Source organism: Topomyia yanbarensis, chromosome 1, assembly GCF_030247195.1.
Source record: "Topomyia yanbarensis strain Yona2022 chromosome 1, ASM3024719v1, whole genome shotgun sequence".
In the NCBI taxonomy this organism is placed as follows: Eukaryota; Metazoa; Arthropoda; class Insecta; order Diptera; family Culicidae; genus Topomyia; species Topomyia yanbarensis.
In genome coordinates this window covers 208995116-209018187 of record NC_080670.1, presented here as the reverse complement: position 1 = coordinate 209018187, position 23072 = coordinate 208995116, and the positions used below count along the sequence as shown (strand labels likewise).

The 23072-nt window shown below is 40.4% G+C and overlaps 1 protein-coding gene across 3 annotated transcripts; it reads right to left on the bottom strand.

Annotated features, from left to right (window-relative positions):
* Positions 1-440: 440 nt before the first annotated feature.
* Positions 441-18556, bottom strand: LOC131690312 (uncharacterized). 3 transcript variants are annotated; one of them, XM_058975987.1, is made up of 5 exons: positions 18296-18556; positions 12890-14501; positions 12511-12531; positions 12255-12370; positions 441-1348 (listed from the first exon to the last, which is right to left on the bottom strand). In XM_058975987.1, exons 2-5 carry the CDS (start codon positions 14388-14390, stop codon positions 956-958), a joined length of 2031 nt encoding a protein of 676 aa, XP_058831970.1. In that variant the 5' UTR covers positions 14391-14501; positions 18296-18556; the 3' UTR covers positions 441-955. The 3 variants fall into 3 exon arrangements, with proteins under 3 accessions (XP_058831970.1, XP_058831991.1, XP_058831982.1); XM_058976008.1 differs by having other exon boundaries at positions 12255-12367; XM_058975999.1 differs by lacking the exon at positions 18296-18556 and adding an exon at positions 17611-18086.
* Positions 18557-23072: the final 4516 nt, after the last annotated feature.

Genomic DNA, 23072 nt, shown 5'->3' with positions numbered 1-23072 from the left:
TTTTCTGGGAATTTTTGCGCATCAATTACTGGTCTTATGAGCAACTCTTCGTTTATTCGAGTCCCAGCTGGAAGGGAATTTCTGCCACTCTGAGACTCTGTTCTAAATTCGAGCTAAATCGGTCAACATCTACCGATTTTGAAAGCGGGTCCAAATATTTGGCGAATCACCATAGTTTCAGATTGTCGCCACTAGATGACGTTGTAGGCATTTTAGTACCGCCGCAAAGCCTGAGATTCTTATAGAAAATTTTATGTTCAACGACTTCGTCTAACAATTCAAGATGATCTGACGTGACAACACTCTTATTCGGCAAACGACCCAACAAAATACTTGATGTCGTTGCACCACCTTTCTACTTGTTATCACAATCCGATGGGAATGTGTTTTGAAGATGTAAAATCTATATAGAAGTTCTGAGAAATGAAACAACGGCAAGGTTCTGTTTTTCAAATCATTTAATGATAGGTTTCAACTTTACAGTACATGTACAGTTTTTGTCTTAGTACTTATTTTTTTTCGAAAGAACAGACTAGATTTTTTCCTTACTTGTTTTAATTTTCAGTTAATAATTTAAATTAAATTAAATTTGGTTTAAAATGCAAAGAAAACCTACTAATCCTTAGAAGTACTTCTGCTTTTTGTCTCTCACAAGCTGTCGTGAATAGCCACACACCTACGTTTTTTTTATTTTCTTTTCCTTTATTACTCTGATTAATCCTACTATATGTGTGTGTGTTTTTTTTTGTTTCTTATATTGTTGTGTTTGTTTTATTTATCTAGCGCTTGCATTTCCTTAACTGGTTTTTTTGCGTGTGAATTAATTTAAGTTCTGCTCCCCTCTTTTTCGATCTACTTTGTGTGTATTCCCACTTTTTTCCTCTTCCTCTCCCCTTCTTCTGGTTGCTTGTTTCAATAAATTAAAGTACCGTTTTGCTTTCTTTTTCTTCTTCTTTTAGTTGAGAACGTGCTGCTGATAGTTATGTTCCATTGGACCACCGTCGGACGCGAACGAACTGTCATAACCGCCGAGTGCTTCGTCCGACGAGTCATCCTTAAGGTGCTCCAGGATAAGGTTATCATCGTTGCTACTACTATTACTACCACCACCGACACCCATCATTCCGCCAAGACCGAGCGCGTCATTGTTGCTGCCGATTCCACCACCACCGCCACCATTGTTTCGTGCTGCTGCAGCCGCAGCTGCGGCCGCCTTCATTGCATCGTCCTTCCACTTGTCCATCGAGCGGCGCCGAGCGTTCATGAAGAAGTTTCCCACCGTCGTCGGTTCCAGGCCCAGCTGCCGGGCAATCGTCACCTGCATCTCCTTCGAAGGTCTCTTAGTTTCCTGGAGGGGGGCGAAAGAAATAAGGAAAAGAAACGAGAAGGAGGTGGGGGGCGTGGTTAGTTAGATGATTACAGTTAAATAGTTGTTTTTATTTTGGTCAATCCAATTGATTAAGGTTGAGCAGATAGCAGAACGCTTGAAGCTTCCTCACTTGATCAGCTACGGTTGACTGTTGCAAATCTGGAATTTGTGGTAATCAAATTCATCAAGACACCGTAAAGCACTGGAAATTCGACCTTCGATTGCCTTTAAATACCGTTTTTTTATGTTTTTTGTTATATCACAAGGAAGTCACTTTATCCCTTCAATATTCGTTCTTTATTTCAATGATACCCAATTTAGCTTTAATTGGTCTCGTCTCCGTATTTTGTGGTTGATTGAGACTCAAAGTGTTACTGGGGCTGAAACTGTAATGCAGACTGGGACTAGGACGGAGCCTGAAACTGATTGGGACTCAAACTAGGACTGAGATTTGGACTGGCACTCGAATTGAGTCTGCAATTAATTGAGATTGGAACAAGAACTGAGACTGAGTCTGAAACTTATAGGGACTCAGACTGGGACTGAGATTTGAACTGGGCCTGGGACGGACTGGGAGACTAGGATTGGGAAACTGGGACGGACTGGGACTGGGAGATTGGGACAGGGACTGGGAGACTAGGTCTGCGAGACTGGGATTGGGACTAGGACTGGGACAGGGACTGGGAGACTGGGACTGGGAGACTAGGATTGGGAGACTGTGATTGGGACTAGGACTGGGATTGGGAGACTGGGACTGCGAGACTGGGACTAGGAGACTAGGATTGGGAGACTGGGACTGAGACTGGGACTGCGAGACTGGGATTGGAACTAGGACTGGGACAGGAACTGGGACTGGGAGACTGGGTCTGCGAGACTGGGACTGGGAGGCTAGGATTGGGAGACTGGGATTGGGACTAGGACTGAGACAGGGACTGGGAGGCTGGGACTGCGAGACTGGGATTGGAACTGGGACTGGGACAGGAACTGGGAGACTAGGTCTGCGAGACTAGGACTGGGAGACTGGGATTGTGAGACTGGGACTGGGATTGGGACTAGGACTGAGACAGGGACTGGGACTGCGGGACTGGGATTGGGACTAGGACTGGGACAGGAACTGGGACTGGGAGTCTGGGTCTGCGAGACTGGGACTGGGATTGTTGGACTGGGAGTGGGACTAGGACTGGGACAGAGACTGGGACTGGGAGACTGGGACTGGGAGACTGTGATTGGGACTAGGACTGGGATTGGGAGACTGGGACTGCGAGACTGGGACTAGGAGACTAGGATTGGGGGACTGGGATTGGGACTAGGACTGAGACAGGGACTGGGACTGGGATTGGAACTAGGACTGGGACAGGAACTGGGACTGGGAGACTGGGTCTGCGAGACTGGGATTGTGAGTGGGACTGGGATTGGGACTAGGACTGGGACAGGGACTGCGAGACTGGGACTGCGAGACTAGGATTAGGAGACTGGGACTGGGATTGGGACTAGGACTGAGACAGGGACTGGGACTGCGAGACTGGGATTGGAACTAGGACTGGGACAGGAACTGGGACTGGGAGTCTGGGTCTGCGAGACTGGGATTGTTAGACTGGGAGTGGGACTAGGACTGGGACAGAGATTGGGACTGGGACTGGAAGACTGGGATTGGGACTAGGACTGGGATTTGAACTGGAACTGGGGTTGAGACTCGAACTAAAACTAGGATTTAGACTGCCACTATTTCTGTATAGAGCCTTAGACTGGGACTGAAGTTAGGAGAGGGACTTGGACTGAGGCTGGACTGGAAAGGATCTTAAACTGAATCTTATTTAGACTCAAACTGAGTATAAGATTTGTACAGAGAGTAGAATAAAAATTAACAGAGACTGGAAGTCAACTGCAATAACTATCGAGACAAATCGCTCCGACATTGACGCCGACAAGGTTCACTCTCTTGTTCTGATCAGCAAATTGTGCCAGTTAGTAGTGTTTCTTGTCGGAGACGGGCAGAGATCAGGAGCAGATGGAACAAATCATTTGTAACTTTCGGGGAGAACATTTTTGTGGCTTAGTCATTTTCTTATGGATATCAATGTGACGTATGATTCAATCAAGCGAGTCAAACGTTGGCAAATAAGGCTAGAGCAGGATCTTCTAGCAAAGAGAATTAAACGAGCTATACAACGCTGAATCAAATTAAAACATTAAAATATCGGTGATACATTTAACTCGTTTGTGACTATATTTGAATCCAAATTTATGGAATAGTCGACAGCGACCTTATGGCAAGCCTATGTTATTCGATCGAGAGACAATAGTGTGTTTTATGTAACAGATTTTGAATTCGCTCAGTATTAATCAATCAAAGCTCGAAGAATCCATATGTACTATTTTGCTGACAGAGGAAAATTTTGATTTATTTCACTACTTTTACCTACGACAGAACTGAATCAATCTGTTTCTCTTAAATAAAATATTTGTAACGAACACACCACCCAAAAAATAATTATTTTCTGTATCTTTTCAGATCCATCTATAATACTGCCAACACTGGATCGAAATAGCCGTCGCTATTTGTGCGCGAACGGTGCCGAGCGATCAGCCGACATCGCAAGCTCGGAGCTTTGCATGGCTAGCGAAACAAAGCAACCTCGCGTTTCGCGTTCGCTTCGCATTGGTAGCTATCGTTCAATTTAGATCCGGTTGCTGCGATGCGTGGTGGTGGTTTTATTCGCGTTCATTCTTGCCGCGTGTGTGCTTTTTTCTTGTGCGGAGAAAGCGAAAATACGTAGCAGTTTGAAAGAAAGCCACCGTGTTTATTAAGAAGATTAAGGTGTTCGTTTATATCGCGATTTTTTCGTGAAATTAAATCCTAGGGTTTCTAGTGCGACCGCTCGCTGAAGAAGTTACGCGGTTGATGTTGCAGTAAGCAGCTGGTCGCCATTTTGTGCGGAATAAGTTCGGTTTTGATGATCGGAAAATCAATGGCGAAATAGTGTTTCATTGCAATTGCTTTCATCAGTGGAAAAAGTGATCGAAAAAGGGAAAAGGCTAATCGATAAATGGGCGCTTTTAACAAGCGATTAGTGTTTTTGCGATGATAAAGTGTTCGCAGCAACGAGGATGGCCATTTTGCGATGCGATAAAAAATGAAATCGGAAGAAAGAAAAAAGCCAATCAGTGCTTTCGTTTGGAAGTAATCGCTTTCATCGGTGCAAAAGTGTGTGAAAAAGCTTGCTAATGCAAAAAATGAGCGCTTCGAATAAGCGATTTGTGTTTTTATGTGGTATTTAGTGTTTTTCAGTAATAGTGTTCGCAGTAGTGAAATCATCACAAAAGCAATTATTTGTCAAGAAGAAATTTTGCGCAAAACATGGAGTTTGCTGCTGATTGCGGTACCGGCCACTAGCAGTGGTTGGCGCTGTGATATGCGGTAGATAGCAGTCGACGACACCGAACGAGTTTTGGAGTGGAGAGTGAATACTCGCTTCGTAGAGCCCAAGGTAATTATTACAATTTACAGTGGCTTGTTTTTTTTTTACTAAAATCACATTTGCGTCAATGTTGTCTACGGAGGAATTTGTGGACTTTATAAGTCCTTTCATACAATGTAATGATTTTAATGATTAATCCCGCTAGAAGTGAGACAATATTTACAATAATTTTACTCTGAGACGTGATACTCCTCTGAAACTCACAAAACTTCTCTGAAATTGGCTGAACTTTCCTAGAGCTGCAAAGTGTATGAATGTTTAACCAATTTCTGGCTTTCTGTAGTTCATAGAACTTTCCTCAAGATCGTAGTACTATCCAAAAATGTGCCTCTGCAGTTGATTTATTTGATGTTTACAATACTTTTCTACGGTTCACAGAACTTTCCTGAAGTTCACAGATCTTCTCTAAACTTTGCAATGCACCCCTAAAGACCATACACAGAATTTCTCTGCTGCCTAAAATTCTAGTTACTTCCCCAAAGTTCGCTGTTTTTCTGATACTTACAATACTTATCTGAAAGTTACGAAATTTCCCTGAAATTCAAAGAGCTTTCCTAAGTTTCCAATACTTTCCTTTCTGTCTCAGTTTTTATCCGATACACGCTGGATTTCCTTCTGTAATCTTCTTGAAGTTCACAGAATTTCACAAAGGTACGTTGAATTTCGGTCAAATTTTATTAATTTTGCACATTTTGCATCCATAAAATACGAAAATGTGCCCAAGAATGCAATTCACACGAATTAACCTTGGTTCGTCAGCTGGAACCCTCTAAGAACGGTTGAAGGACTTTCATTGGACCAACGTTGTACGGCGTCCAAATAACCGTTTAACAGACGTCCATCCTTGGACCCGTATTGAACGATTTTGAAGCAATTTTTTGGGCGTTTGTACGTTCATTGAACGTTCCGCTGCGATGTGTTTAATATTGAGCTGCTAGTTGTATCAATTGTACTAGGTTAAACACGTATCGAAATGAAAAGACGTATTTTATGCGAATTAACGGGATTCCCTTGCATTATGTCCCATTCATAAACCACGTAGACCAACTTTTGACATTTTGTAACGCTAGCACACGCGACAAACACGTTAACATACAAACGCTTGTGCTTTAGCGGTCATCCACGCATACCTACGCTTGCGATCTTCCAAACATGATAACGCTCAGACGTTTAAGTAAACGTTATATCACTTACAAACGCGGTTCTAAACACGGACCTATAAACGCCTGTGTTTGCACGATCATGAATCAGTCACGTTCAGAAGTCTTCCCTAGGTCCTAGCAACCTAGGTCCATGCATGCAGTTAAAAATTAACATTCGTTTCCAGTAGATATGACCGGAAACTCTAGTGATATCCAGAATTCATTCTTCTAGCATCAGAACCGCACACTGAAAATTAAGTATCGGATCACGATCCACGCGATCATTTCAGATCACACGCGAATATGCGAATGGCTACACGGTCATGAAATTAAATTTATACACGCGAAGTTACATACACGCTAGCACATGAGACATGAGACAAACCCACCCGATCAAACACGTTAACATACAAACGCTCGAGCCTCTTGTCATGGTACACAAAGGCGAACATACAATCGCGACAATCCACGCACAACTACGCTCAAGTTTTTGGAAACACAAACGCGCCTCGATAATTTAGTGAACGCTACTGCACTTACAATCTCAATTTGCGCGTTCTCAAGCGCAAACAAATAATCGCTCATGTCCACGCGATCGTGAAGTACAGTGCACAGTGGGAAAAAAGTACCCAAAACGCTACTTTACTTAATAGCTCAATAGGAGGCTATGTGAGGTTTTTTTAAAATGTATGTTGTTTATGTAAAAATGTCTGGGGAATCGATTGAAGCTATTTAGAATGCCCGGTCGATACGCTATCTAGCTCATTTTACTCCAAATCTCTTTGTTTGAGTTTATTTTCAAGGTTGACCTTATATCTCGAGATGCTAATGCGTCTTACCAAAGCAAGCATTTATTATGTAAAAAAGTCCACGGAATCACTTGTTCCTAGTGAAAATGGTTGCACAAAACGTGGGACGCGTTTTACCCCAATTCTTCCTAAAACTAAAGTTTGCAGTACTACTTCTAATGTAAAATAGTCCAAAGAATCGAATACAAATAGTTAGAATTATCACACATTACGTGTGAATCCGTTTTACCCTAATTCTTCCCATAACTGAAATTTTCAATTAAACATGGCCTTACATCTTGAATTGTGGCTGAATGCTGTTGATCACAAGTTGTATTTTTCTATATGCAAACGTCTATTCAATTGATTGCGGATAGTCAAAATAACCGTACTAAGCACGTGAACCCGTTTTACCCCAACTCTTTCTATGACTCAATTTCGTAGTTAAACCTGGCTCTACGTTTCAGAAGAGGCTACACCCAGCTGATCAAGACTAGTGTTTCTTATGTACAAAAGGCCAAGGAATCTATTGCCGAGCGCAAAATAACCACGAAAAACATGTGAGCCCGTTTTACCCCAATTCTTCGAATAGCTCAAGTTCGTAGTTAAACTTGGCTCTACATCTCCGAAAGCGATTGATTACCGCTGATCAAAAGTATTACTTCCTATGTAAAATAGTCAAAGGAATCGAATGCGAATAGTTAGAATGACCACACAATACGTGTGGATCCGTTTTACCCAAATTTTTTATGTAACTAAAGTTTGTAATTAAACCTGGCCCTACGGACCAGAAAGAGACTACATCCAACTGATCAAAACTAGTGTTTCTTATGTAGAAAAGCCAAGGAATCGATTGCTGATAGGCAAAATAACCACACGAAACATATGAGCCCGTTTTACCCCAATTCTTCGTATAACTCAAGTTAAACTTGGCTCTACATCTTAGAAAACGATAGATAACGGCTGATCAAAAGTATTACTTCCCATGTAAAATAGTCAAAGGAATCGAATGCGAATAGTTAGAATAACCACACAATACGTGTGAACCCGTTTTACCCCAATTCTTTGTATGACTCAAGTTCGTGGTTAAACCTGTATCTCGAAATACGACTAATTGCGGCTGATTAAAAGTATTGCTTTTTAAGTAAATAATCCAATGAATCAAATGTAAATGTATGGAATGAACGTACAATACATGCGAATCCGTTTTACCCCAATTCTTCCCCTAAATCAGGTTTGTAGTTGAACATAGCCTTACATTTTGGAAGGTGGCAAAGTGATGTTGTTGATTAATAGTAGTATGTTATATAAAAAAAAGTCCAAGGAATTTAGGGGACGGGCATAGCGTAGTTGGTAAATCGATTGCCTTGTACGCAGCTCGATTCCCAACCCCGCACATAGGGTTAGAGATTTTTCCAAAAGAGATATCTCTTACCCGAAAAGAGACGAATGACCCTAAGGTTGAAACCTCTATAATCAAAATAAAAAAAAAAAACAAGTCCAAGGAATCGCTTGTTGACAATTAGAATGACCATACGAAAGCATTTTTTCCATTCAACCTCAAATTTAAATATTTCGTTTGACATAGCAAAAATAAATCACATACTTATGGTAATACTTATATTTGTCGTTATATCAATAGTCATTCATAATCGCTCTCGTCATCACCAGCTTTTTCTGTGTCTTCAGTCAGCCTATTCCCGAGATGAAGATCCATGTTTAATGGCAAACTACTGCTATGGGAAGAATTGGGGTAAAACGGATACAATCGTTTCGTGCGGTCATTCTAACTAATTGAAATCGATTCTATGGTCGTTTTTATATAATATACACTACTTTTGATCAAAAGCAGTCAGCCTACTTCCGAAATGTAGATACTTGTTTAACACCAAATTTGAATTTTGGGAAGAATAAGGGTAAAACGGGTCTGTGTCCGTTTCGTGCGGTCATTCTATCTGTCTTAAATCGATTCCATGGACTTTTCTACTTAAGAAATACTACTTTTGATCAACCGCATTCAGCCTCTTTCCGCGATACAAAGATTTGTTTAATGAAAAACTGAAGTTATGGGAAAAATTGGGGTAAAACGGGTTTACTCGTTTCGGGAGGTCATGGTTACTATCAGCAATCGATTCACTGGACTTTTCTACATAAGAAATACTACTTTTGATCAACCGCATTAAGCCTCTTTGCGAGATTAAGACCCATACTTAACTATAGTCTTGACTTAAGGGAAGAATTGGGCTAAAACGGGTCAAAATGTTTTGTGCGGCCATTCTAGCTATATGCAATAGATTTCTAGCACTTTTTACATAAGGAATGCTATTTTTGGTCAACCGCATTATGTTGTCTTCTAGGTTATGCAGTCATTTTTCGAAATATTCTTAAGCACAAGGGGTATTTGGGGCAAAACGAGCATGATAGCATTTCGTGTGGTCGTTCTAAATGCCTGCAATCGATTTTTGAGACCATTTCACATAAAAAAATACTTTTTGGTATACTTTAGTCAGCCTGTTCAAAAAAAGTCGCGTTTTGGGTTCATTTTTCCCACTGTGCAGTGTTTTAGTTAGTTAAATTTCCCATCTTGTCTACAATTGTAGTGAGTGATTCTGACAAAGAGCCTTTCTGAGAGCCTAGCTGTACCCATAAGAACAAAAAATGTCTGCTTCATTTGGCATACGGACGTTTATCATAACAATCTTTTGGAATTACGGTTAGTTGACATAATGATCATTTGGCATAATTTTGAGAATTGATCACACTGAAGGTCGTTTGGTATAAATGTTTTAATCTTCATGAAAACATTAAATTGGAATGAGTTAAAATTATGTCGGAAGTGAGGCCATTTGGCATAATAGACATTGGGTATAATGGACATTTGACATAATTTTGAGCAATGGTGCTGAGGATCAACTCGACAAAAAATTTCTTATGTTCAGTAGCACATTAATTTGGCAAAAAGTGAATGTTGAACCAATAAGCCGAATGCCGTGAAGAATCAGATCGAATTTGAACGATCTCGAGGCTCGCGTTAAATATGTTGACATAATGCATAAAACAATCAATTTAATCAAGTGGATTACAAGCAGCATTCAACGACAATATTGAACTTTTCAGTAACCTAAGAAAATCTGGGATTTTTACCATCGGCAAAGGTTTCGAAAGTCTAATGTTTCCATCGTGCTTGTTATATTATCGAAAAATATTGTGAACAACAAATTAGATCGTGGCCTGGCATAGACGTTGGACCGGTCGAGTTGAATGCCACACAGACCTTCACAAAATGTTGAACAAACCCCAACTGGAAAAGAGCCTTCGCGCGCTGGTTTCGATATATAGTAAGTCCAGTCAGAAGCGAAAATCTGGAGCTGAAGAAATTGATAAAATGATCATGAATATTGTCAATTATATAAGGAAATATGAACTAGATGGTTATATCATCGCTCTTGCAATTTTTGAGTTACTGTATATTGCATAAATACAGTATGTATTTAAAGGATTTGTACACTCCCCATTTTCGCAATTCTTGTACAGACTCCATAATCATCAATAGTAAAATTTTAGAAATGTAACTCAAATGGAACAGCTCATGCTTTAAAGAAGGAAAACTTTGCCATAAAATGCATTCACTCGGAAGATAATCAATATCAGATAAACAACACATTAGAGACTATTCCTTCTTTTGAAAACGTGTTGTTCTTCAATTCAGAAGGAACTAAAAATTTATTTCATATATGCTAAAAATGCAACGCACGACAGAAATTGCCTCCGAACACCATTTCAACATTTTCAGCGTTCTGGACATGGTTCAACCCGGAAAATAGTTCAATTTGGCAAATGTTTTACTAACGATCGGTTCTGTCAGTCATGTGTTTCCTAAATATTAATATAAATCATGTAAAATATCCTCACTGCGATTTAAAATTAGGCAAAACTTCCGTTATGCCAGTCAGGGTTGCGAAACGGACGAGAAGTACATCAAGCCCGTTCGATCGTGGACGTGCATGAATAGCATGTCAGGCATTCTTCACCGTTCGTAATCTGGTGAAATACAGTCTCAAATGCTTGCGAGAAATCAAAACTTCTGTCTAGAATTGGAGCAAGTCAATCTCGCCTATTCTAATGTACTGTGTTTTCTCGCATCCGAGAAATGATAAATAGTATGGAATGCTAAGAGTTCTCTCGCTATTTCACTATCCATCGTAATCCAGAAATGTTTGGAGCTCAGGAAAGTTCTAAAATCGGATTCCAAGAAAGCTCCGCCTGAATCAAGGATAAAAATTGCTCTAGAAGAAATTTTGAATAACCAGTCAATCTAAAACAGACGTGACCTAAATCCTAAACTAATTATGTCAGCACACGGCAAGTAATGGACACCAATTCGAAAGTCATTCATGAAATATTCCATAAAATACCAATTTTACGTTATTTATGGTAGTTTAAAAATCGGCAATTCAAGCTGATTAAAATTTTCTGGCCGCTATTTTAAAAACAGGCTCCTATTATGACACATTTTGCATAGTACCGAGAAAACAAATACTAATTTTTATTTAGCAACAGTATTTCGGTACTAATTCGGGGTAGGTATTCCTAGGATTTTCAGTGTCGGTAATACCGGTACCACAGGCCGTAGAGTTCAGTCTAAATCCTATTAATTTCCAGACTAAAACCAGAATGTGCGTGACAAATACTATACAACTTCTTTCGAATAATCTACTGTACGTAGACTGATTATTCGTCGTCGTCAATTATAAAGAAGAGCAAAGTCACTTTAAGCTCAACACAGTTTTAATCTGTGTTCGGAAATGTTATTTGGAACACCCTTATAGCATTAAAAATTAATAAAATTCAATGCAGTGATAGAATCCAGCATTCCTGGCTAGAAAATTTAAGGTTTAAAGCACATTCGACATCCAGCGTCTGTGTGATGAATTTATGAGACACCACATGGCGACCGTGACAGAACCCCGTCTCTACATTAAATTTAATGGTTCAAGAATAATGAATGATGTAAAATCTCGTGCACTTTTTTGTTGTCGTCGAGAAAATGTATGTTGGAACAAACTGACAGAGGCACTGGTATCTCATTTATGTCCGCATCGGGTACATCCTCCTCGAAATCAAAAGAATATGCCACAGATTAGATAAGATTATTAGTTTTCAAGTGTAATGATTCTGATACGCAAGCCAAACTCAGCCAAAGTCAGCGAGAATCGCTAAATGGTACCTAATTTTTATAACCCCTGTTTCCGTAATGGCGACTAGTTTAGCTAAAGTGCAGGCCACTAATCGCAGCAGCCTTCTGAAAATTCTGTTCTCACCGACATGCCGTTTCACCGATTAACTGGGATAATAGCTTAGATATGATATACGTACGTGTGTTTAGTGACGAGTTTAAAGACAACTTAAAGCACTAAACTAGAATACATAAACAAAACAACAGAGCAACCATGACCAGGTTAGCAAGAAGCCGTACTTTGAATATCGCCTGAAGCGTCCTTCTCTGCAGATCCGTAAAGACGAGCCGGGGCTTCTTCGTGTGCCCCATCATGACGTTCGGTTCCGGTTCCTCGTGTTTCTTCGCGTTCACTGCTAAGTTCGAGCGTTGCGTGCGTGCGTAAGTGTTAGTAGACATGCATAGAATGACAAAAATACGAATGATAATCATTGGTTAGTACTGTTAGACGGATGAAAAGACCGGCGTCTTTGTAGTAAAAGAGAATTCAATTAACCTGGTTTCGCCGATTGAGTTGCTTGAAAAGAGAAGAAACAAGTTTGATCGGGTTAGATTAAATTAGTAAACGGACCACAGCAAACACGCAAGCGTCACGTACAACTACTTACACAGCAAACAAAGCAAGCTTACGTCAAATAAACTGAATCTTACGGCTACGAGAATGGTGTAACTTAAAATCTAAAATAAAACAACGAAATACGGCTAAATAAAATAAATGTATATAACTTTAATCACATACTGTATCACAGAAAAAAAATATTGCAGAGCTTGGTATGTGCATGTGCGCGATTCTCGCACTAAAACCATTACTTAAGGTGAAAATCTACAGCACATCTAAACATCTAAAAGGAGCCATCATCGAATGGACGCCATACCTGCCAACCGAAGCGCCGACATCCTCTGATACTCAGGCTCCTGGATCCATTTGTACATACGCCGGAACGTTTCCCGGCCGGACTTGAGCTTCGACCATGGTTTCGGGTTCCGCAGCAGATCGGACAGGGTACCCTGCGATCGGCAAAGCACCCGCTGAGCGAATATCGCCTGCGGAATGCTGTACCGTTTCAACTCCGAACTGATCCGATGTGCCAGCTCCTTCGTGTTGATCTCTTCCACATCTCCGCCTCCGTTCAGACAGCCAACGTCACCCATCGAACCGATACCGCCGCAGCCACCGTTCTTTCCACCACTACCCCCATTGGACAGCGAATGGTGACCGACGCCGGTTAACGAGTCCTCCAGCTTCTTGTCATCCAGCTCGGACTCCTCGTAAACATCATCTATAACAATTTCTTTACACAGATTAAGGTCGCTTATGTTTGCTTTTGAACTGAAAGACTTGTTGAGAAACACGGTTGAATGGTGATTCTTGATACCGGATACGGCCCCGCCGTGCCCATTCAAACCACCGCCGTGAATCACATCCGAGTCACTCGCTTGATCTAGATATTGCACTGTACTGGTGAACTGGTCGGTGTCGTCCTTCTGACGGCTAAGATCCGACTTCGCCGCCGACGTCAGAAAGCGATCGTCCACTGAGCTGAGATTCGAAGGAATCGGAGAGGCACGTACCAGGATACACTCGTTCTTCCCGTCCACCACATCCACGTCCTTATCGGATAGATGGTGATCCAACTTGGCATCCTTCAGGACGTGATTCTTATCCAGCGTGTGATGGACGTCGGTCGGTGACAATTCCTGCACGCTACTGATGTGCACCGGCGAGTGGATCACTCCGAGTTTCTCCAGGTTGTAGCAGGAATTGATTTCGATGTTGACCCCAACGGAACTGCTGTTCATCCCTGGGAACGCCTCGCAGATGTTTCCCCCTATGGAGTACGCGAACTTGTCCGACATGGTCGAAATCGGAGGCAAAGGCTGCAGCGGAGTCAACGTGGCATACGACGTGTTCGCACTGATGCTAACGGGTGAATCGCGATCGTGCATCGGCGATAGGGTTTGGAAGTCCGACGACATGATCGAGTCGACCGAGCCCGGATTACCGGAACCGCTCAAGCACATGTTGATCTGCTGCATACCCTCCTGCGGATGGATAATCACCGACAGGGCATCCTGCTTGTGCTGTTGAACCAGAATCACCTCGATCTCACCGAGCGAGGACTGATCGGTCGGGCTGTGCAGGTTCGGGTCATGCTTCTGCGTCAGGTGTCGGCTGATCGGTGGCGGGGAATGCTGGAGCGACGAGTGATGCTGCGGGTGCTGGTGCTGCTTCTGTCTGTGGTTACCGTTGCTGCCGTTGCCGTTGTTGTGGTTGTTGTTGTTGTTGTGGTTGCTCGGCGAGGATGCCGACGATGACTGCGGGAAGAAGTTCCCGCTGCTGATCACACAGGGGCGATCGTTATTGCATTGCTCCATACTTTGGTTGACTTAGACGCGAGAGTGGTCGAAGTTGGTTTCTTCGTTTGTATTTTTTTGCGTTTTGTTTGCTCTCTTTAAATTTATTTATGAGACTAGATCCTCACGGTTCTGGAAAAAGGGAAGAGAAAACAGGTAGTGGTTTTAGTGGTGGTTGAATAGATATATGTCAAAGATATCGGAGAAACAATAGTCGTTCAATATGTAGTGTAACTTTTCTAATAGAGCCTTTCGAATTTTGGACTGAATAAATGCTTACTGGACTCCTGCCAGCAGAAGACAAAAGATTAGTCCGTAAGATTTAAAATCCTATTTCGAATGACCCTGCCACTTCTAGTTTTCCGATCTGTATATTTCAAATCCTTGCTCTCACTTGAGTAGTATGGCTCTAAATTTTCATTACTTTTGTGTAAATAGTAAAAAAATAATGCCTAAATTCAATAATGAATTTGGAATAAAGCATAAGATTTTGTAACCTGTTCTTCGCTATTTCAAACAAGTATTTTTTCATTTTTATGTGGTCAAGTCGGGTGCCAGGTACTGAACTAGGAAGTGAGAGTCTATGGCAATCAATTGAGGGGAAATTAGCTTTGTTATTATATCACACCCTTAAATTTTTTTTGTCCAATAATTTTCTAACTTCTTACAGCCAAAACCGCATTTTATAAATTTAACCCAAAATCTTAAAAATTATCTTTTTTTCGTAGGTCCGGTAAATGACAGAGAGGTTCCGCATATTGACCTTAGATATCAACCCCTTCGACACAAATACACGGAAGATGAAACTTTGATTTTATCCCTCAAAAATCATAACGAAATCGGCTGGGACTGAATCCAAAACCACCTCAATCTACTATCCAGTAATACTTATCTAAAAATAATCTGAAACGATATAGTTTTGAAGAATTTTTTTCGATGGTCGTAGGTAGCTGAAATTATCAACTCGAGGTCTCAAGCGATGGGTAAGCATGTTTAGTATTATTATCAGATTTCTAATTTTTATAGTTGGTTGTACTATTCTCCCAAGGCAATGACACATTTTTCTGTTTAGTAAAACTTCCACCTCTGTAACATTGTATCAATGAATTACATTACCAACCAGCTGATGGTAACCGGCAAAATAAAAGTGGTCGGTGCGTTCTTTACGATTGATCCCCAGATCCACTAAACAACCGGAGAGGTGTTTGAACAGACACTAAGCACTCTTCAGGTCGCCTGTCTTGGAACCAGCAGACGTGCTGAACGACCCAGAACCGAAACAGATGGAGAAGCAAGAAGTATAATGTACCGAGCAGTCAGAAATATTCCAAAACAGAAGCTAAAGACAAGCAAATCAAACTGCTACAAAGGGCTGCGCCGAGAAACTGATGGCAATCTTTCGGGTAACGCTTTTCGAGTAGTGATGGCGAAGATCAAAGGACCATCGGCTGAAAAGGTGTGAAAGCGCTGAAAGCTCTCGGTTCCAATTAAATCCCTAACGTGGCATTAACAATTCGATCCTGGAGGATGTGTACATGCTCAGGACTGTGATGACGAAATGGTTTGAAGAAGGATAATCCCAGACAGATTTCCCAGGAAAATCTAGAAGTTAGTTCTACTGCCCAAACCAGGGAAACTGCCATGAGTTCTAGCATCATACAAGCCCATATACCTGCTGGATACCTGAATAGGGTGGCACTATGCCTGAGTGTGAAGGTGGTCTGTCGAACAGACAGTTCGAATTTCGGAAACAATTTCCAGTAGAATACTAGATGGATGGAGTCCAGTTACAGCTAGCCCACCACAAAACGGAGGTGGTGATAGTTAGCAACTGCAAAGCGCCTAAGCAGGCTCAGATCACATCAATGGGCATAATAATAGTATTGGAACGTTTACTGAAACAGAAGGGAGTAATGTTCGATGATTGGTTACACTTGAATAACCACGTGAGAAGGAAATGAAGGTAACCAACGTAGACGGTTCTAAATATTGGTGGTCCAGGAATCAATGGGAAGCGCAGTATTGGGATCGGGGATTCTGCGATACTGAGGTTTTGATTCTAATTTTTCGATCAATTATGCTCAATTCGGATATTTGGACGTTCGAGTCTTGTTTCTGATTTCTGGGCTCTGGATTCTGAAATTTGACGAGTTAGGGACTGGGAGACCTTGGGTTTTATAACTTTGAATCTGGACTTCCGAGTTCGGACTTTAGAATGCTGGACTCTAGACGCGTACATTCTTACTTCTTGTTCTGTATTCTGATGGATGATGGGGACTTAGATTCTGAGCCTAGACCTGATTAGGTTTCTCTATCCGAATTTCTGCTGTCTAGATTCTGGCTACTATTTTAGATTAGTTAATTTGAGGTGAATTTAGGATCCGAATTCCGGTATGTGAATTTCGAAACTCGGATTCAAGTTTCTGAATTCCTTCATTTGGAGCCCTGTGATTTTTGTTATATTTTTCTGGATTCTTTGAACTAGAAATTTTTAGGTTTTGAACCTGAATGTTGAAATAAACTTTTTTCGTAAACTTTTTGGCTGCAATTGGATTTAGATCAAAATCACTGATGAAGATTAACAAATCATGAATAATAAATACAGTTACGGGGTAAATGTTCTTTAACACAAATGTGCTATCCAGGAGTTACGAGTTACACACAGAAAATTAAAGTGCATTATGAAATTCACGCATTTTTAAACGATTCTGTGTTCGGTCTTACAGAAACGTAGCGAATCTTTTTTCATGTATAAAAATAAAGTAATAAACAATTTCATCTTGAAGACACGCACAAACAAGTAGACATATTTTGTCTTACGACTGTGATACCCTCAATTTTTATCCAAAAGGTTAGTTCGAAGCACAGAGGACGGAAAGTTTTCTACATGAGCGAGTATGAGTTCCCCTACTCTTCTGCAGCTGTCAACTACGTCATCACGCGACATTCTGTTCAAGATTCTCATATCTAAAAGCTCCTTTAAGCACCGAAGAGGACCTCTACGTTTACGACATCACAGAATTATTAGTTGTGTTGTTATGGTTCCACTTCACCTAAAGAAAATTTATATACCGAACAATTCAGACACCATACTTCCATCGGTAGCACTCACGTCCTACGGTCTTTTTTTATTTTCCGAAGCATGAAATTCTTCTTCCTCACACACTTCGCCTACGCGAGCGTTCTAGAACGTGGTGAAAATCTTCTTTCAACAAATATTCATTTTGCATTCGCCACTTACTCGAAAACAATAACACTTTACTACACACCGAATCAGCGAAAACTATTCTTCCGAAAGTCCTGGTCCTGCTCTGCTCCCGTCACTCAACTTGTTTTGACCACCATTTTTTATTTCTTCCTTTCACCCATGTAGCAATGAACTTTCCTCCAGGTGCATTGAATTTGTTGATCCCGTTCCGTCCTGACGAAGACGGATTTACATAATTTCCCTACTCGCACCGAAACACACAGTGCATACTTTTGAGTCCTTTTCGTAGCACTACCACCACCTTGATGGGTCTCAAAGCCAGCAAGGGCACTTGCACACTGAAGTGTGCAATTAAAAACACTGAAAACTAATGCTAATTTTCGCCAACTGCGATCTATACCCCGTCACGGCAGGAAGGAAGGAAGACATAACACCTGCCCACCAACCGACCCTTATTCGTCCTTTTTCCTGTTCCTCACCACACAGGACAAACACTCACACTGTGCCCCCCGTCAGCCACTCAGCACTACCAGGAGCAACCAACGCGCGGAGGTGGAGCCCCCTCCGCTGCTCGAGGAGGAAAAAAACTTGCACCAATGACACTTTTAGGTTCTACGAGGGTAGTAGAGGAGAAAAAATATATTCTAGATCCTAGCAAGCGATAGCAATTTTGCTGCTACTGGAGAACCTACTACTGCTGGCGAGCGGAACTGCCTACCTGCGATCCATTGTCCTTCTTCCTTTCGCTTTCGCTGCTCCGGTCCGGAGTGGGCAGGAGTGATCAAGATCCCTAGAACCGACGGTAATCGCGGGTGCAAATTTTGCTGCAATAACAGTGAAGAACCACCATGATATCCTGCTCCCAGCTCGGTCGAAGTGGAGTCGCGAGAAACGAGAAAATGGAGTCGCTCGATGAAAAGTCGAGTTTTTTTTTCGTCTTCTCCGCTGCCTGTTTTCTTTCGTCGTTGCTCGACGACGACGATGATAACTACTGCAAGGCTTTCAGTGTATGTATGCGGTTAGGATGAAATGTGCAGGGTTGTTGGCTTCTCGGTCTTCGGGTTGTTCGATTAAAAAGGGGTTGTTTTTGGTGGTGAGTGAATATCTGGACAGGGTAGTTTTGAGAACTTTACGCTAGAGGGTTGTTTGGGATAAGTTTGTCGTGAATTGAGAATTTTGATTTGTAATTTACAGAAAAGCTTAAACAAGTAAAATTAAAAGCGCAAAGAAAATATTTATTTTTCGTTTCGAATTTCACTGATATTCCAAATTTCACACACTGAATGTCAATGTATTTCCGTGAATAGTTGCTAGTTTTGGCAATATTCTTACCCATATAAATATGTAAACTAGACCTTATTTGGATATGCCTGATTTTTTACTAAAGATATCTGACTTTTTGACCTCTAAAACCCGAGCCCCGAGAAAATTTTCAAACACTGAATTTGAATACTATTTTGTTGAAATTATTTATTCGAAATATTCTCAAAAACTTTCGAGCTACTTCTGAAATTGAGGATCTAATCTAATAATCAAATATTATTTCATTTTAATACATTGTTCGTAATCTTTTTTGCCAAAACAACACAAAACACTAGTGTAGTTAATTGTTTGGTGGTTTAGTTTTAAATCAATATCAAGGCAGACCGATTTAACATCGATCTGGTGACCAAGTTGATCTATCATAGTAGTGATGAGACGAAGTTAGAACATTTTTAACTGAAATAACCTTATCTTCTCTTAATTAGAGCAACTAAAACAATCGAAAATTAAAAAGTGTGAATTCCTTGGAATAGTATGATTTTTAGGTCAGGTGATAGTGAACGTTTTGCGCGGTACTATCGTGCCTATGTACCAGCCTGGACAGTAGAGATTGTTGGTGTGGTCTCCAAACAGGGTCTGTCGTTCAAATTCTAATGAAGTACGGAGTGTGCTGCTTCAAGGACCCTTCACTTAACAGGTTGAGTTTTTATGATTGCAAGCAATTGCATTCAGCAAAAATCGAGCAGAGGAAGTCTACTTGCACTATCTTAGCCTCGCTTCGAGTGACTTCGCCGGATCTGTTTGTACCGCGGGTCATGAATCGTATCCATTTCAAACAGGTGCGGAAATGTTGGGGAGAGCATTAGGGTGATTCTTGTAGCTAAGAGACGATTTTTTTTACAAAGATTCTGCATGAACTTCCGGCAAGCCCTGCATACAAACAGCACGGAGATAAAATTAAGAAGCGTTCGAAGCGCTTCTATACCCACAGATCAGTACTTCATCATTTCGGGTAGCCTCAGCTCTCTTGAGAGAGCAATTAAACAAGACGAATATAATACTCAAGAGGAGATGCATAACGAATAGTACCACAATAACATTATATTGGCCTTATATTTGCTCTATAGTAGCACTGATTGCATGTATAGATCATTTATGCTTTAGAGATCCATATATGCATGTATGCGTTATATCAGCTTTATATACGTATACAGAACTGTCACCAATGCTATATTATGGTTAAGCTTTTATGCATTTATAATGCTAATGTAGAGCTCGATTGAATTGTAAATATAGTGCAATGGCTTAATGCTTATGGTTACTTTGGGTTCAAAGGCGGCAATATCAATATTGATACGTATTCCACCGATTGTAGGTCGAGTAATTAGGGCCAAAAAAGGCTCGTAAATCATTTTAGGTGTGGACATTTTAAATTAGTAGTTGAATGTTATTATTTGAGATTAACTAAATTTGATTTTTTTGTTTCTATTTTCAGGTACGTAACTATTATTACGATACGACGTCAGGCGGGTTTGTAATGGTAAAAAAACCTTTTTTCTAACATGTACCTATATTAAACCACCGAGGGTTGTAGAGATCTTCGTGATTTTAAATCGAATTACCGTTCATGCAATACATTACGATTGAAAAGAGGAAAAATAATTCGCAAACTCTCAGCAACTCTTTCGCGACCCTACAGAGTTCCGCGGACCCCAGATTGAAAATTACTGCCTTCGTTCGCTCTAAATTGCCCGTAAATTTTGTCAACGAGTCAAACATTGGCGCATGAGACATTCTTTCCGCGAGATATAAAATTTCAACCAAATGAATAAATTTCTAGTCGCTAACTTTTAAGTGTATATCGTGAAAAGTGCAAACGCTTGAGGGTAAAGTCATAAATCGGGTCTTGGAATCAAAATGCATCAATGTTGAAACATTCTTCATTTTACTCTAAGGAAGGTTGTCACTTCTCAACAGGAGGTGACAGCACTACTATGATTTAAGTTATTTTCTGTGCTCTTGATTTTGAGTTGTTATTTGATGTAAATTCGATGTTTTTGTTAGGAATATATTCATGCCGTGATGATTTCTGGTCGTGCGACGAGAAAATAAAAAAAATATTTTTTTCTGTTCGGTAGTGAAAGTGCACGAAATATTGTGACTCTGTTAAACCATTCACCGCGGGAGACAAACGAAAAAGTCGTGCTTTTCTATAATTACGAAAAGACAGTGAAACGCGACTGTACAGGTTACTTTCGCACTTCTATAAAGATTGACACGATAGAAATTACCGTTGCTTTCGGTGAGATTGTTCCATATTTTGTCTACGTACCCTTCTGTTATTAGGTAAATGATAGAATAGGCAAAAGTCTGATTCACTCCGGCTTCATCGGATCCAAACGTCGTTTCTGTTCTCTGTTGCATGTTTTGAAAATCGTATCAATGCAACATATGATAAATTTGGAAAGATCTCGACAACCGGCTGCCCAGAGGTTTTATTGCATGATACTGCTATTCTCGTGATACATGTGTAAATGCAGAGGATTCCTCTTCAACCAATCAATTGTAGAAGTAAAACGATGCAAACTGACGTTTTTCGTTCGATTGGATCGGTTTTTATTGGTTTTTGAAGATTTTTTGTATCACTTATATTGGAAATTAAGGAAAACGAAACCTAAGTCAAATTAGTGACTATTTCGGGAGTACAGTGGAGTGCTGACTTGAATGGCGTAATTAGATTTTGTGGACAAAGGTTCCGTTCACAGTATATGTATTATTTGGATGAAGAAATATAAAATGAATGTTCAAAAACAGTTTCTTACGATCAAAGTAATATAATTTCGAAATCGTCAACTTTGGAGAATTGGAATCGTCGCAGAAGTTTTACAACATGATACATCGCTTCTTCTGAGTAAATAATTTTGGTGATTTTTAATCCTAGAACTATTGACTTTAAAAAATTGTTAGAAACCTAGTGTCTTCAGCAAAGTTTTTAAAATATCACTTGAACTAATTTTGTTAAAGGTGTCAAATTTATATTTATGCAGCATATCGAGATGTGAGACGCTAATCACGAAATTTTCTTAAACCCTGTTTTTTCATTACAACTTTTTCATTGCATGAATTAGAAACTCATATCTTGCATAAAGATCTGTTTTTGATTTTTCAAACAACTTTGCAGAAGGTCAACATATCCAACATATTATCATACACAGTAATATTCGAACAACGTGATTTATAGGGTTTTTATTCGTTAATATCTTAACATATCTTGGTATGCTGCGTATATAGAACTTTGATGTCTTCAATTAAGTTGTTTTAAATAAGATTTTCTACAACTTTGCTGAAGACATCATGGCTCTATACTATGTTTTGAAAGTGTAGTTTTCCATACTTACTTAGTATTATGCACACACAAGTGCATTGTTTGTCGAACTATGTAATCTCAAACCTTTTTCTTTTCGTGAGAACATTCCTAAATCAGTGATTTTGAAAGCGGTCTTCAACCGAATAGGTTATAAAATAGAATGAGAAGTGTGACGCTTTTCTAGCCCAAAATTTGCTAAGTTTTGTCCAGATCCACTGTAGATTCCGCTCAGTTGTCAGAGATGTTTTGGTCGAGATGCGAAAAATCGGCAAATCGTCCGCGAAAGGATTTTTTTTCAATCCAAAATTCTAAGTTGTCGTCTTGTGCTTTTGGAAAGTTGACGGACCGAAAATATTTCAAGCGTAGGTACAAATATGCTGTGAATGACCGTTTCAAGCGGGAAGAAGTAGTCGAAATTCGCTTCGAAGTACCTGATTTGGCAAGCCATATGAACTTGTGGTAAATCATATCATCAAAGCTACCAGAAACGGTTAGATTTACAAAAGCGGGTACCTCAAAATCGCGTAGGTGTAGTATGTAGTCGTGGATCTTTTTGCGAAGAGACATAAACCAATCAAACTGTTTTGAACCTTGCCCGATCGAAACCTACTGGGCCATGACGAAGCGCGAACTTCGGAAGATCAAAGAAGAGGCAAAGAGCAAGAAAGAAATGACCAGGAAGTGGAACGACTATACAGGCTATGATTGTAGGCGTCAATCGCAAATGACTAATATTTTTCTGTCCGACTGGGATATCGTTTGTGCGAACGAATGGCAGCTTTGTCTCCTAATTTATTGTATGTCAGTAAGTCACACAAGGAAGCAATGTGGGTACTTTATTGTATACACTGTACATCAAAAATGC